Source organism: Sorex araneus, chromosome 3, assembly GCF_027595985.1.
Source record: "Sorex araneus isolate mSorAra2 chromosome 3, mSorAra2.pri, whole genome shotgun sequence".
Taxonomy (NCBI): domain Eukaryota; kingdom Metazoa; phylum Chordata; class Mammalia; order Eulipotyphla; family Soricidae; genus Sorex; species Sorex araneus.
In genome coordinates this window covers 179572998-179585651 of record NC_073304.1, presented here as the reverse complement: position 1 = coordinate 179585651, position 12654 = coordinate 179572998, and the positions used below count along the sequence as shown (strand labels likewise).

Genomic DNA, 12654 nt, shown 5'->3' with positions numbered 1-12654 from the left:
GAGAGTATCCCGCCCACATGGCAGAGCCTGGCAAGCTACCCGTGGCATATTCAATATGCCAAAAACACTAATGATAAGTCTCATTCCCCTGACCCTGAAAGAGCCTCCATCGTTTGGAAAGACGAGTAAGGAGAGGTTGCTAAAATCTCAGGGCTGAGTGTAATAGAGACATTGCTGGTGTCTGCTTGAGTAAATCGACAAACAACAGGATGACAGTGATACAGTGATAGTGATATATAGTAAGAGATCTGATAACTTCTCTGCTTCTACAGCTTCAGTGAATGTGGCATACTGGCAGGGGGAAGAAGCACAGGTCGCCATTCTGGGAATGCCTCTTGCAAGTTCAAAGCTTTGCCCCAGAGGTAGACTATTTTACTTGTTCAAGGACCAGTTTATTATTCTTAAAGTAAGGTACCTCATAGTACCACTCCTTCCCATCATGTTGTTTCACTCATATGACATGAGAGGAAGACAGATTTCAAAGGGACTCCTCGGGATGAGGAATGTTAAGTATTGGGGAAAGTGGGAAATTAGAGGAAAGCTTAGAAATGACCAAATGACCTCACCACCTGGGGGTGAGGTGGGGGTGAGAGCAAAGTTGGAAGAGGCAGTTAGCAAAGTCAGGAAGGGATAAAGAAAGCACCACAAGAGCTGTGGAAACAGCAAACAGTGTGTCTGAAGAACCAGAAGCTTAAAATCAGACTGTCCCAATAAATGTTAACAGATGGAACTCTTCTCTTGAGGACAAAGGTCAACCTGGGTTAAAAACCAAAGTTCTACTTGTAGTTTACAAGAAATATGATACAAACAAAGGGAAGTGGGGCCGGAGAGATAGTACGGGGGTTGGAGCTTGGCTTGCATGTGGTCGAGCCGAGACTTTCCCTCCAGTAAAAGGAGAGGTCGAAGGCAGGAGCATGCAGATGTTTCACAGCTTGATACAGGGACCTCCAGATACTTCCAAACCTTTGTACCACAGCTGCATTTATGTCACCAACCTCTTTTTCCTTTTCTTTTGTGCCAAACTTAAGAGCTGAGATGAGAGAGTCTAGCTCGAATTATAAAGGGACGTTCAAAACAAGAACAAAGCATAGTGCAGCCAGCTACCAAGAGCTCAGTGAAACAGGAGACCAAGACAGAAGTAGGCAGGCTTTAAAGTATTGTAACAGCAGGCATCAGTTAGTGATTAAGCAAAAATATATTCAGGAACAATAAAGGGAGAATGTGGGAAACACAAGTTAGCGGAAGAATGACTGGATGATGGATTTAAGCAATCCTTCACTGTATCTCAAACTTGAAGTGGCATTTCAGCTTCAAGAAATTAGAGATTAAATCAAATTGAAGATCTGAAATGACAAAACGAAATTGGAGAAAGTGGGCGATAGGCGAGGAGAAAAAGGACGCCATTGCAGATTGTAAACATTATTAGACAAGTAAAAGAGAAGTACTGGTTGAAGATTGGACTCATTCAGATTCTAAGATTCTGAGGGGATAGAAGCAACCAAAATACTAAATGAGGTGTGAAAGGAGAAACAGCAAGCAAAGATGATGGATGCAAAAGAGGAAACAGAATCAGCTAACAGATGATTACTGGGGGTGTGAGAAGCAGGGAGAAAATATGAAATAAGAAATCTTTGAAGATAGCATAAAGATTAAATCTTGCTCACACTGAAGCATGAATGTTCACGTCCCAAAAGGGCTTCCTCTGAGGAAGTGAAGCTGAGGGGTGACCCAAATCTTTCTGGAGGAAGAAGTTTCCAGGCAGGCAGAGGAGCAGGTCGTTAACAAAGGGCAAAATAGAGTCTCAGGTAGGTTTCTCTCCTGTCTCATGAGATTCCAGAGACAAAAGCCACAGATGGGAGGGGAAGGGGTCGGGCCTTACATTTCCATGTTTGACCAGGATTTTATGGATGATGCAGGGACCCATGGAAGGAGCATTCGCAGTACCTGGCTTTGCTCGGCCAGGTACTCTTCTACCTACCTCTCCCTGCTCTGTCCCAACCTAAGACACAAATGCTCCCTTCTGCCTTTGGAAAATCAAATGAGCAAAAATATCTTTGTAATTTCAGTATGCTTCTGGGGTCATGGGCTTTATCCTGAACAGTGTGTAGAGCACTTCTAAAAATAGAAAACAAAAACGGACATTTCCACCAAAGGAAACAAAAACTTTATCTGAGAAATATTTACAATCACTTAGAAAATTCCCTACCCTTTGAAAATATACCCGTATTCTTTTAGATGATATCTCCAGGGGTGAAATGAGGGCTGAGAGCATAAATATATACGGTAACACTATTAACAATCAATACATTCATTAAACACCTCTATTAGTCAAGATTCTGTAAATTAATTTTGGTTTCGAGATATCTGTACAGATTTTTTTAATGTTTCCTACAAATAAGCAAAAACTTTTCAAAGGTACAAGAATATGTTTTGCATCAAAGTTGAACCTTTGCCTTGCCAATGATGTTTGTACAAATGGCTTTGAGACAAACAAGACACTTAAAGTCACTATTCATTAAACCATTGTGTAGGCCAATCACTGTGTTAAAGGCTTCGACTGTGTCACTTTGTTGACCCTCCTAATAACTCATTGTGTGGGCTTCAGAGGGAGGAAGGGATGCGTGTTGGTCAGGTGGTGTTGGGTCTGCGGTCCCGGCAGTCAGTGAGGAGGGAGAAGCAGGCTTGGCTGCTCTGACTCTCACTGTTCTACACTGTTACTCTCTCCTGCACAGAGAGGATGTTTTGTTGTTGTTGTTGTTGTTTATTTTTGCAGGAAAGGGGACTCCCAAGCACTGCTTGGAGGTGTGGGGGGTCACTCCTCAGCCAGGGCTATCGAGGGCACCCACTAGTGCTCAGGGGTCCCTGGGTGTCCTGAAAATCCTTTCAAACTTATAATAACATTTAAACTGGAAAAGAAAACGATTTCCTGGGCCACACCCAGCAGTGCTGGTGGCAGTGGGACATATTGCCCCTGGGATGGAGTGTGGGTTCTCACACGTGCCAGGCACGCACTTTGCCATCTGAGCTATCTCCCTGATTCCTCCAGTCAATTCTTTTGGGGGGCAGGGAGTGGGCCAATATGCTGACCCTGTGCTCAGGGGTGATGCCTCGTGGTGCTCAGGGGACCATAGGTGGTTCTGGGGATTCAAACCCAGGTTGAATTACTTTTATTCTCCCAGGCTCCTTAGGAATTCTATCACCAAGGGCCACTCTTTCTCCAGATACTTGCCTGCACTTCAAAGAAGAACAAAGGCCAGGAAATAGTGAATATAAAAATAAGGCAGACCTCTCCCCCCACCCCCAACTATACTAGAATTCATTAATTTTGTTCTTTACTCTCCCCCGCACCCCCCCCAGGGTAGTGGGGGACTCTCCACGTTCACTGTTGGTGGGGTGTCTCTTGTCATGCTGGGATGATGTGATGACAGGGGTTAATCCTAGAACTGTAAAGCATGCCCTCTAAAGTTCTTTGAGCTGCCTCTTCAGTCCTGGAATTGATTTTTTATTTTTAGAATTCAATTTCTCAATTAATTAGAAATTGAGTACCTATTACTGGCTCTGTGCTCAGGAATGCCCCCTGCTGGTGCTCAGGGGAAACATATGTGGTGCCAGGGATTCAAACTGGTTAAAATAAAGACAAATGGCCAATGGAGGAAGATCTTTGTACCTCACAAACCTGATTTTTTTTTCAGGTCTAGGAAACTGCAGACTATGAAATAACTAATAAACAATTCTAGTTGGCAGCCATAAAACTAGTCCATACAACCCCTTCCTCTCAAATGCCCAAACAACAACCTCTAGGCAAAGACCTGAGAATGAATACACCGAGAACTGTGAACTGTGTGCATCCAGGGTGATGAGGCTGGTGAACTGGATGGAGCATCAGGCCCACATCCTCAGGGCATTGTTGGGGACTAAAGGCCAGGGGTAAGAACATAGTCCCTGGGAGGCTGATGCAAAGACCAGGACCAAAGAGTTGCTGCTTAGACCAGAAAAACTAGAGAAGGAGCCAAGCAGAGCCCACAGAGGCAGGTGACCGCCTGCCCCGGCAGCTCTTGCATGAAAAAGAGAATGGCCATTCCCATTGTGACATCGACGGGCATCCAAACTTCCAAAAAAGGTTCTGTTCAAGTGTTCCAATTTTAGGAATTTCAGAATTCTTCAAACAAGGAGTTGAAGTTTAATTGGCTTTCAGTGTAGGAAAAAGAGACCTTTCCCCTCCTAGATATATACTTTACTACACAGGGTATACTCTGCGGTCCTAAAAGCTGTTATTCTCTTTGCCATGAAATGTGGGGGTGACTCTGGGTGTAGGAGGAGGTGGGGGAGAAGCTGACTTTATAACACAACCTTTTAAAATGTGAGGATAAGAGTCTCCACCAAAAACAAAACAAAAGCAACCCTATAAAAATAGTCTCCGGCTTAAAAAAAGTTCAGCAAACAGAACACATTTAAGTCATTTCTTTATATCAAGCTGCCTGCTTTTGAAATATGGAATTACCTCTACAGTTGGGTATTTTTACCACAAGTTAAAGATACAGAGCTATATTTCTCTCGGATTTTTTGAGTCATTATGCAAAAATGTTTTGTAAAGAGTTGCTAGAAGCAAAACACCTAAACTTGAAGATATATTAGATGTATTACTATCCTTCAGGGTATAACTATTCTTTTAAGTTAATACTAAACAGCAAGCGAACAAAAAAAATAAAAGTTCACTGTGACCTAGAGAAAGTAAGGGAAGTGATTCATTGAAATCAAGCATCATAAGCTACAGAAAGAGCAAACAACCCAAACATCCTTCTGCTAATTGGGAAGCGGCTGCTGAAGCAGACACGGGCTCCTGAAACCCACATCATGGATCATTGAGATATTAATGTGGTAAGCTCTGATATTTGTCCCTGGGAAGCAATCTCTTCTTTGTTCACATTTCTAGTGTTCTCTCTTGCTTCTTCTTTTGTTATTCAGCCACTGTCTCAGAAATGAGAAATCTCAAGGAGTGACAAGCTTGAAGGGGCTGAAGCGAGAAGGAACATTGCAGGTAATTCTCACTTCAGCAAACCACCCTGGTAAGAAAGCTCGCTCTCTCCCCAAAGGCCCAGGCACTAGGACTGTGATTAGCTTCTCATCTTTGGACTTGATTACCTTCTTCCTGGTTAAGGAGTTGGTTAACTCACTACCCAGAATTTTGCTACCTCCCGGGCAAAACAATACCAGGACTCTGATATCTCAGAGAGGCTCTTCCTCAAGAGCCTCTGTGCAAATCCATGGGCAAAATAATTATAGGCACCATTATGTGCTGCTGGCTACAGGATAACATCAAGATTGAATAAGCATTTCCTCCATAGAGGCTTGGATTACTGAATCCTGTAAGGACTGTAAGGACTCTTTATTTTAAAAAAAAACTGTATACTCTAAGAACCCTTTAAAAAAATGCCCAAACTACTCTCATTAATGAAGATAGGCATTGTGTCACATATAAATTATATGGGTTATTTAATATGATTGAATTAAAATATTTTGGAATGACAATTTGGTGCCTGAAAATAACAAACGTATTGATAAGAAAGGTTCCGGAGGTCTTCAGCCGTGAGAGTTCTGCTCGGGGCGGGGAGGGAAGCTGAAGCCCATCCCCTTTGAGGGGCCCCAGGGAAGACAACCAGGCGTGCGGGCAAGAGACTCTCGGATGAGCCTCACGCATGAAGGTACCGGCAAAGGAACCCAGGTGTGTTCGACACGGGGCTGAGACCTCTAAGCCTGCTCAGAGTGGGACTGGGCCTCTTCAGCCCAGATTTCCCATTTTCCAGTAGCTAGGCGGTCACACCCAGGGACTGTCCCCGGCACTGTTAACGTTGGCCCACCAATGGCCAACATCCAGAGACTTAAAACCAAGCTTCTGTAAGTGCGAGGCTGCTTTGCGACATCTTATAGCCTAGTTTTCCCTCTGGGAGAAACTGGCATGCTATCGAGAATTTCCTGCCCACATAGGAGAGTTTCACAACTTCCCATGGTGTATTCATATGCCAAAGCCAGTAACAATGATGGGTTACTGGCCCTGAAAGAGCCTCCAATGGGGCATCATTGGGAAGGACGAGTAAAGAGAGGCTTCTAAAATCTCAGGTCTAGGATGAATAGAGATGTTACTGAGACCGCTTGAGAAATTCGACGATCAATGGGATAATGATGATGAAGATGATGATTGACAGGAAATGACGAGGTGTTGGCAGAGATTATTTGACATAAAAAGTTTGAGAAATTTAATATATATCTGATTATTCCCAGAGGTAAGAAACCATAACCTGGGCCTGGAGCAATAGGACAGCAGGGAGGGCATTTGCCTTGCCCACAGCTAACCTGGGTTTGAGCCCTGGCATCCCATATGGTCCCCTGAGCACCTCCAGGAGTAATTCCTGAGTTCAGAGCCAGGAGTGAGCCCTGAGCATCACTGGGTATGTCCCAAAAAGCCAAAAATAATTTTTTTTAAAAAAACAATAACTCTTAAATATTTTTTAAAAACCCATTTTTTAACAAAACCCATTTTTTATTCTATCCAGGGCCTCACATATGCAAAGCATTTGCTCTTCTGTAATCTCTATGCAAGCCCCTTCTCTCGTTTCTTAGTAAGCATGTCTTGCTGCAGGATGGAACCCTTGGCTGAATCCAGCTCTAGCCCAGGTGAACCTGTGAAGACACCGGCTCATCTTAACTCACTCTCCATGGTATTAGCAGGACCACTGTAATAATCCTTATAGACATGGCACCACCGACTCCCATGAGATCAGTGCCCTTCTGCAAACAAGAACCACTCCCTTAGAACAAGGCTTCTGACACTGTCTCCACCCAGGAAATACACCATGGACAAGCACTGCCAGAAACACCTCTGATTTATGATGCCGGTGATCTTTAATGACTTTTTGATTGTTGAATGTTCAGAAATATTTAACTATTGCAAAATTTTTCATGAGCCCCACATGTAGATACCTGGCCCAATACAGGCTCATGAACCCAGTTTAAGATGCTGGGACAACAGAAATAGCACAGCAGTTAGGGTGTTTGCCTTGCACATGGCTGACCCAGGTTCATTTCCTGGAATCCTATATGGTCCCCCGAGTACCGGCAGGAGTGATTCCTGAGCAAGAGGCAGGAGTGAGTCCCAAGCATCGCCAGGTGTGACTCAAAAACCAAACCAACAAACAAGAAGACTAAGTGAAAAAAAATATTAATCAGGGTAAAAGTTTGGAGGACTCCTTTCCCTGGGATACTGTGTCATCTCCCCCTGCTGAATATTTCCAGAGCCTGACATTGCTTAAATCAGATTTCTGCCGCCCCCACCCACCCCAGAAGGGAAGTTCTCCAAGGACAAGATTCTACCCTTGGGTTGGTTACTCTGCCCCCAGCACTGGAAATGCTGAACTCAACCTGAACTCAACAGAACTGTTGGCACTTACATAAAGAGAGGGAGGTAGGAAGGGAGAGCCTAACAGTGAAGAGCGGGAGGCAGGAGACGAGTGCAGTAGATCAATGCACAGAACCTACTTTCAGCTGGAAGGAACTTCAGAACTCTCCTCTTGGGAAGGGAAATGACAACCTGGAAGGACTGGCAATGGGGCCCTGTCCAGACAGGCAATGAGTCATAGAATTGAGACTTCAACCATGTTGCTGAACAGGAGGCCCGTGGATGTCCTGTAATATCCACGTATACACATTACAGGCAGAGACCATGGAGAACTTCTCTTGACAGCCCTCAGCGGGCCAAAGAGCTCCCAAGAGAAAGAGATAGCACTGGGGGTTTCCTTCAGAAACGCAGAATCAGTGCAGTAAAGCAAAGCAATAACAAAGATGGAAGACAACTTTTAAAGGAGAGGGACAATCATAGAATGACTCCACTCATTTGTGGCATTAAAAACAAACCAGTATGTGACTAACACCCAAGGACAGTAGAAACAAGGGACAGGAGGATTGATCTGTGATTGGAAGACTGCCTCAGGATAAAGAATAGACCACTATGACAATGATGGCTGAAAGGAATCACTCTGGATGGGAGATGTGTGCTGAAAATAGGTAAAGGACCAAACATAGATGGCCTCTCAGTATCTGTATTGTAAACCATAATGCCCCAAATGGGGGAGACAGAGAGAGAAGAAAAGCACCTACCATAGAGGCAGGCTGGAAGATGGTGGTAGTAGGGATATAGGGGACATTGGTAGTGGGAAATGTACACTTGTAGAAGGATGGGTGTTGGAACATTGTATGATTAAAATCAGATCATAAAAACTTTGTAACTGTATCTCAATTTAAAAAAAGAAAGAAAAAATGAAAGAAAGAGAAGGAAGGAAGGAAGGAAGGAAGGAAGGAAGGAAGGAAGGAAGGAAGGAAGGAAGGAAGGAAGGAAGGGAGGGAGGGAGGGAGGGAGGGAGGGAGGGAGGGAGGGAGGGAGGGAAGGGAGGGAGGGAGGGAGGGAGGGAAGGGAGGGAGGGAGGGAGGGAGGGAGGGAGGGAAGGGAGGGAGGGAGGGAGGGAGGGAAGGGAGGGAGGGAGGGAGGGAGGGAAGGAAGGAAGGAAGGAAGGAAGGAAGGGAGGGAGGGAGGGAGGGAGGGAAGGAAGGAAGGAAGGAAGGAAGGAAGGAAGGAAGGAAGGAAGGAAGGAAGGAAGGAAGGGAAGGAGAGGAAGGAAGGAAGGAGGGAGGGAGGGAGGGAGGGAGGAAGGAAGGAAGGAAGGAGGGAGGGAATGAGGGAAGGAAGGAAGGAAGGAAGGGAGGGAGGGAGGGAGGAAGGAAGGAAGGAAGGAAGGAAGGAAGGAAGGAAGGAAGGAAGGAAGGAAGGAAGGAAGGAAGGAGGGAGGGAATGAGGGAAGGAAGGAAGGAAGGAAGGAAGGAAGGAAGGAAGGAAGGAAGGAAGGGAGGGAGGGAGGAAGGGAGAAAGGGAGGGAGGGAGGGAGGGAGGGAGGGAGGGAGGAAGGGAGGAAGGGAGGGAGGGAGGGAGGAAGGGAGGAAGGAAGGAAGGAAGGAAGGAAGGAAGGAAGGGAGGAAGGGAGGGAGGGAGGAAGGAAGGGAGGGAGGGAGGAAGTGAGGAAGGAAGGAAGGGAGGGAGGGAGGGAGGAAGGAAGGAAGGAAGGAAGGAAGGGAGGGAGGGAATGAGGGAGGAAGGAAGGAAGGAAGGAAGGGAGGGAGGGAGGGAGGGAGGGAGGAGGGAAGGAAGGAAGGGAGGAAGGAAGGAAGGAAGGATGGAAGGAAGGAAGGAAGGAAGGAAGGAAGGAAGGAAGGAAGGAAGGAAGGAAGGAAGGAAGGAAGGAGGGAGGGAGGGAGGAAAGGAAGGAAGGGAGGGAGGAAGGAAGGAAGGAAGGAAGGAAGGAAGGAAGGAAGGAAGGAAGGAAGGAAGGAAGGAAGGAAGGAAGGAAGGAAGGAAGGAAGGAAGGAAGGAAGGAAGGAAGGGAGGAAGGCAGGGAGGCAAGCTTCTTAGTAGTGATATTGGGGGTAAAAATAAGTTCATTGTGGTGGCTGGGGAGAAAGTGTAAAGGGCTGTGGGTGACAAGATTTGCATGCTGGAGTGCCAAGTTTGATCCTTGGTACAAGGTCCCTCAGACACTGCTAAGAGCAACGATTCCTCTCATACGCCTGCCCCCACCCCTAGTGCCCAAACATCAATCCTGGAATAGCCCATGAGCACCACTGGGTGTGGCTCCCAAACAAATAATCCCCAATCCATTACTGTTGAGAAGAAACAGCCTACCTCCAAGGACCATGCCAGCCTGGCAGCACTTTCTGAGACGACATGCAGGGCAGTTTTTCCTGCGGATTTTATCCACGATGCAATCATTTCTTCCAGCACATAAATAATTATGCTGCCCTACAAAAAAATGAAAATGAAAATCATTTCTGATGTCTAATTTCTGGGAAATTTACATCATGAGGACTGAAAAGGGGTAGGAGCAGAGAGGCAAGTGGATAACGAGCCAGAGACACGTCCAGCCCTGAGGTGTCCATCACCTATGCCTGCCTTCACCAGCCTGAGTGAAGGCTACACAGATTAGACACCAACTCCAGGAGCCGCCACACACCTACAGAGGCCAGAACCTTGGCCACCGCTAGATTACTCGAACATGGTACTTGTGAGCATTGGCTGGGAAAGACAATCAAGGTCTAATGAATCCTTTGTCTCTAACATCTAACTCTCCAAGTAAAACAGCAACAGCTAATAGAATCAGAGAGGCTTCTCCTTTGATGAAGCCCAGTCCTTTAACTCTGCTGGAAAATGCTGGACTGGGCCACTTAGGTCCGTGTGTTCTTCTGGTAGTGCTCCTGGTCCTGTTTAGAAATTCTGGGTCTCAGATTTTCCTCTTAATAGTTTCAAAGCTTCCTTTCTAGGCCCGCTAGGTTAGTACATAACATGATGCTTCCTGATTTAACTCTGAATTATTATTATTATTATTATTATTATTATTATTATTATTTGGTTTTGAGTACACATTCAATGGTGCCTAGGGCCAATTTCTTGTTCAGCGCTCAGGGTTCACTCTTGTCAGGCTCAGGGAACCCTATAGGGTACTGAGGATTGAACCTGCATAAGATGAATGCAAGGCAAATGCCTTATCTACTATATCACTCCAGCTTCTCTGGCTTATTATTATTATTTTTTACTACAAGTTAATTTGCAGGATACAGGAGTGATGGTGGGAAGCTTATACATATCTGACCATCCACCTGTCATTTATATTTCTAGATCCTACACTGATCTATCATGAGAGACCTGAAAACAAGGAGTAAGATTTTCCAGTTCATAAGTAATAAATCTAAGCACAGTGCACAAAGGATGTCACTGCTCTCTTACTCTCTATCCCACCATCACACATTGCCAGAAAAAAATCATTTGTTAAAAATATTAGCAACATTCTCTTCTTCTGTGTCTGAAAGATTTCTACTTACCAGTCTCTCAGTGTGTTCTCTTGAAGCTATCCCTTCCCACCTGCTTTCAAGTTTGTCCCCATCAATTTCCCTTGAAATCATTAGTCTCTTCCTCTCCAACTGCTGTCCTACTTCAAATATTTTTCATTCCTCAAAATTCCAGCATTGAGAAAAAAAACCGGCTTCAGTCTAAATCTTCCCCAACTCCATATCTTTGTTTGTTATCTAAACTGGTGCAAAAGCCCTCTATGCTTGAAATCTCTCATTACCCAATTTTCTTTCTCCTCTCTATCCTGTAATTTGGTTTGTATGCTCACTATTTCTATAAAGTGATTTGAGGTCAGCAGAGATTTCTTCACCCCTCAAAGTACTGTGGATTCTTTGTTGACTTTGAATATAATTCGTTCCTGGGATTTTCTCTGAGCTCCCCTGCTTTGTTTTTTTCTGGAGGGAGGACATCTCTTCTGAGTCTCCATCTTTCTGACAGTTCCCTGGAGCTCCCTTTGCCAGTCCCTCACCACATTCCTGTTCCCTGCACGTTCTCTGCTCTACACACCTGGTTCATCACATGATTTTTCTTGTGGCTCTAAAAGCTCACCTTGAGCTTTGACCTTCCAATCATCTCTATAAATACTTCAAGTCCAGTGTACAAAAGAAAGAACATGGAGGTTATCTGTTCAAATTTCACAGATTTCATTATTTTAGGGGAACTTTGCAACAAATTAAGGAAATTTAAAACATAAAATCACCTACACTCTCCTTACACTGCAACTATTTTCCTGTTTAATTTTGGTGTCTGTAAATGTAGAAGTTAGATAATACCTGTTAATGTTTGCTAAGTGAATGTTTATACCCTTCTTGTTATTTAAAATAAAACTCTCATTCGACAAGTTTTTATTGAGTGGTTACCCAACACTGTCAAATAATCCCTTTTTCTGCTAACCTGAATAGCATCTTAATTGTTACTTAATTATACTATATTGTGAAAGAGCACAGGTAATGAAGTTAGACTGTTTGGTTATAACCCAGATCTGCAGCCTACAAATATTAACTCATTTAATTATCACAGCAACCTCAGAAGGTAAATATTAGTCCAATTTTATAGGTAACTCAGGCAAGAGAAGTTAAGTAATAGGCTTACACTATATAGTTCAGTTAACCTCAGAGACTATATTGAATTTAAAATGGGGATTATGGAACAACACTTCTTAAATTCTCATCTTAAGTCCATTATCTACTAGCTGGGTCACTTTGGGCAGGTAAAATGTAGGTCAGATTAACACCTGGGGTTGCATTTAAGGATTAAATGAGCTCATGGGTGGACTCTAGCAATAGGACAGTGGAAGGGCACTTGCACATGGCCAACCTGGGTTCATTCCCCATCATCCCATATGGTCCCTGATCACTGCCAGGCAAGAATAATTTCCTGAGTGCAGACCCAGGAATAATCCCCGAGCATTGTTGGGTGTGGCCCCAAAACAAAGACAAAAAAAGAAACAAAATAAAACAAAACAAATGAGTTTATGTAAGAGGTTATAATAGTTACACATAGCAGATAGCTAGTGAGAACTAGTATGATTATAATGATCACCTTCCCAAATCTTAAAGACAGTCATAGTTGTCTCAGATGTTTCCCAATAATTCTACAGCTAATTAATTTAGTCCATTATTTTGAAAACAACTAAAATGTATTCTTTTCCTAAATATGAATAAAAGCAGGAAGTACAGTATTGATATACTCTTCCTAATAGGCTCTAC

At 44.2% G+C, this 12654-nt stretch overlaps 1 protein-coding gene across 1 annotated transcript in view; it reads right to left on the bottom strand.

Moving 5' to 3' along the window:
• PGR (progesterone receptor) overlaps positions 1-12654 on the bottom strand; it is a 66815-nt gene that overhangs the window by 31662 nt on the left and 22499 nt on the right. Inside the window, exon 3 of the mRNA XM_004605162.2 lies at positions 9725-9841. Coding sequence (XP_004605219.2) covers positions 9725-9841 — 117 coding nt within the window. The remainder of the gene's footprint in view (positions 1-9724; positions 9842-12654) is intronic.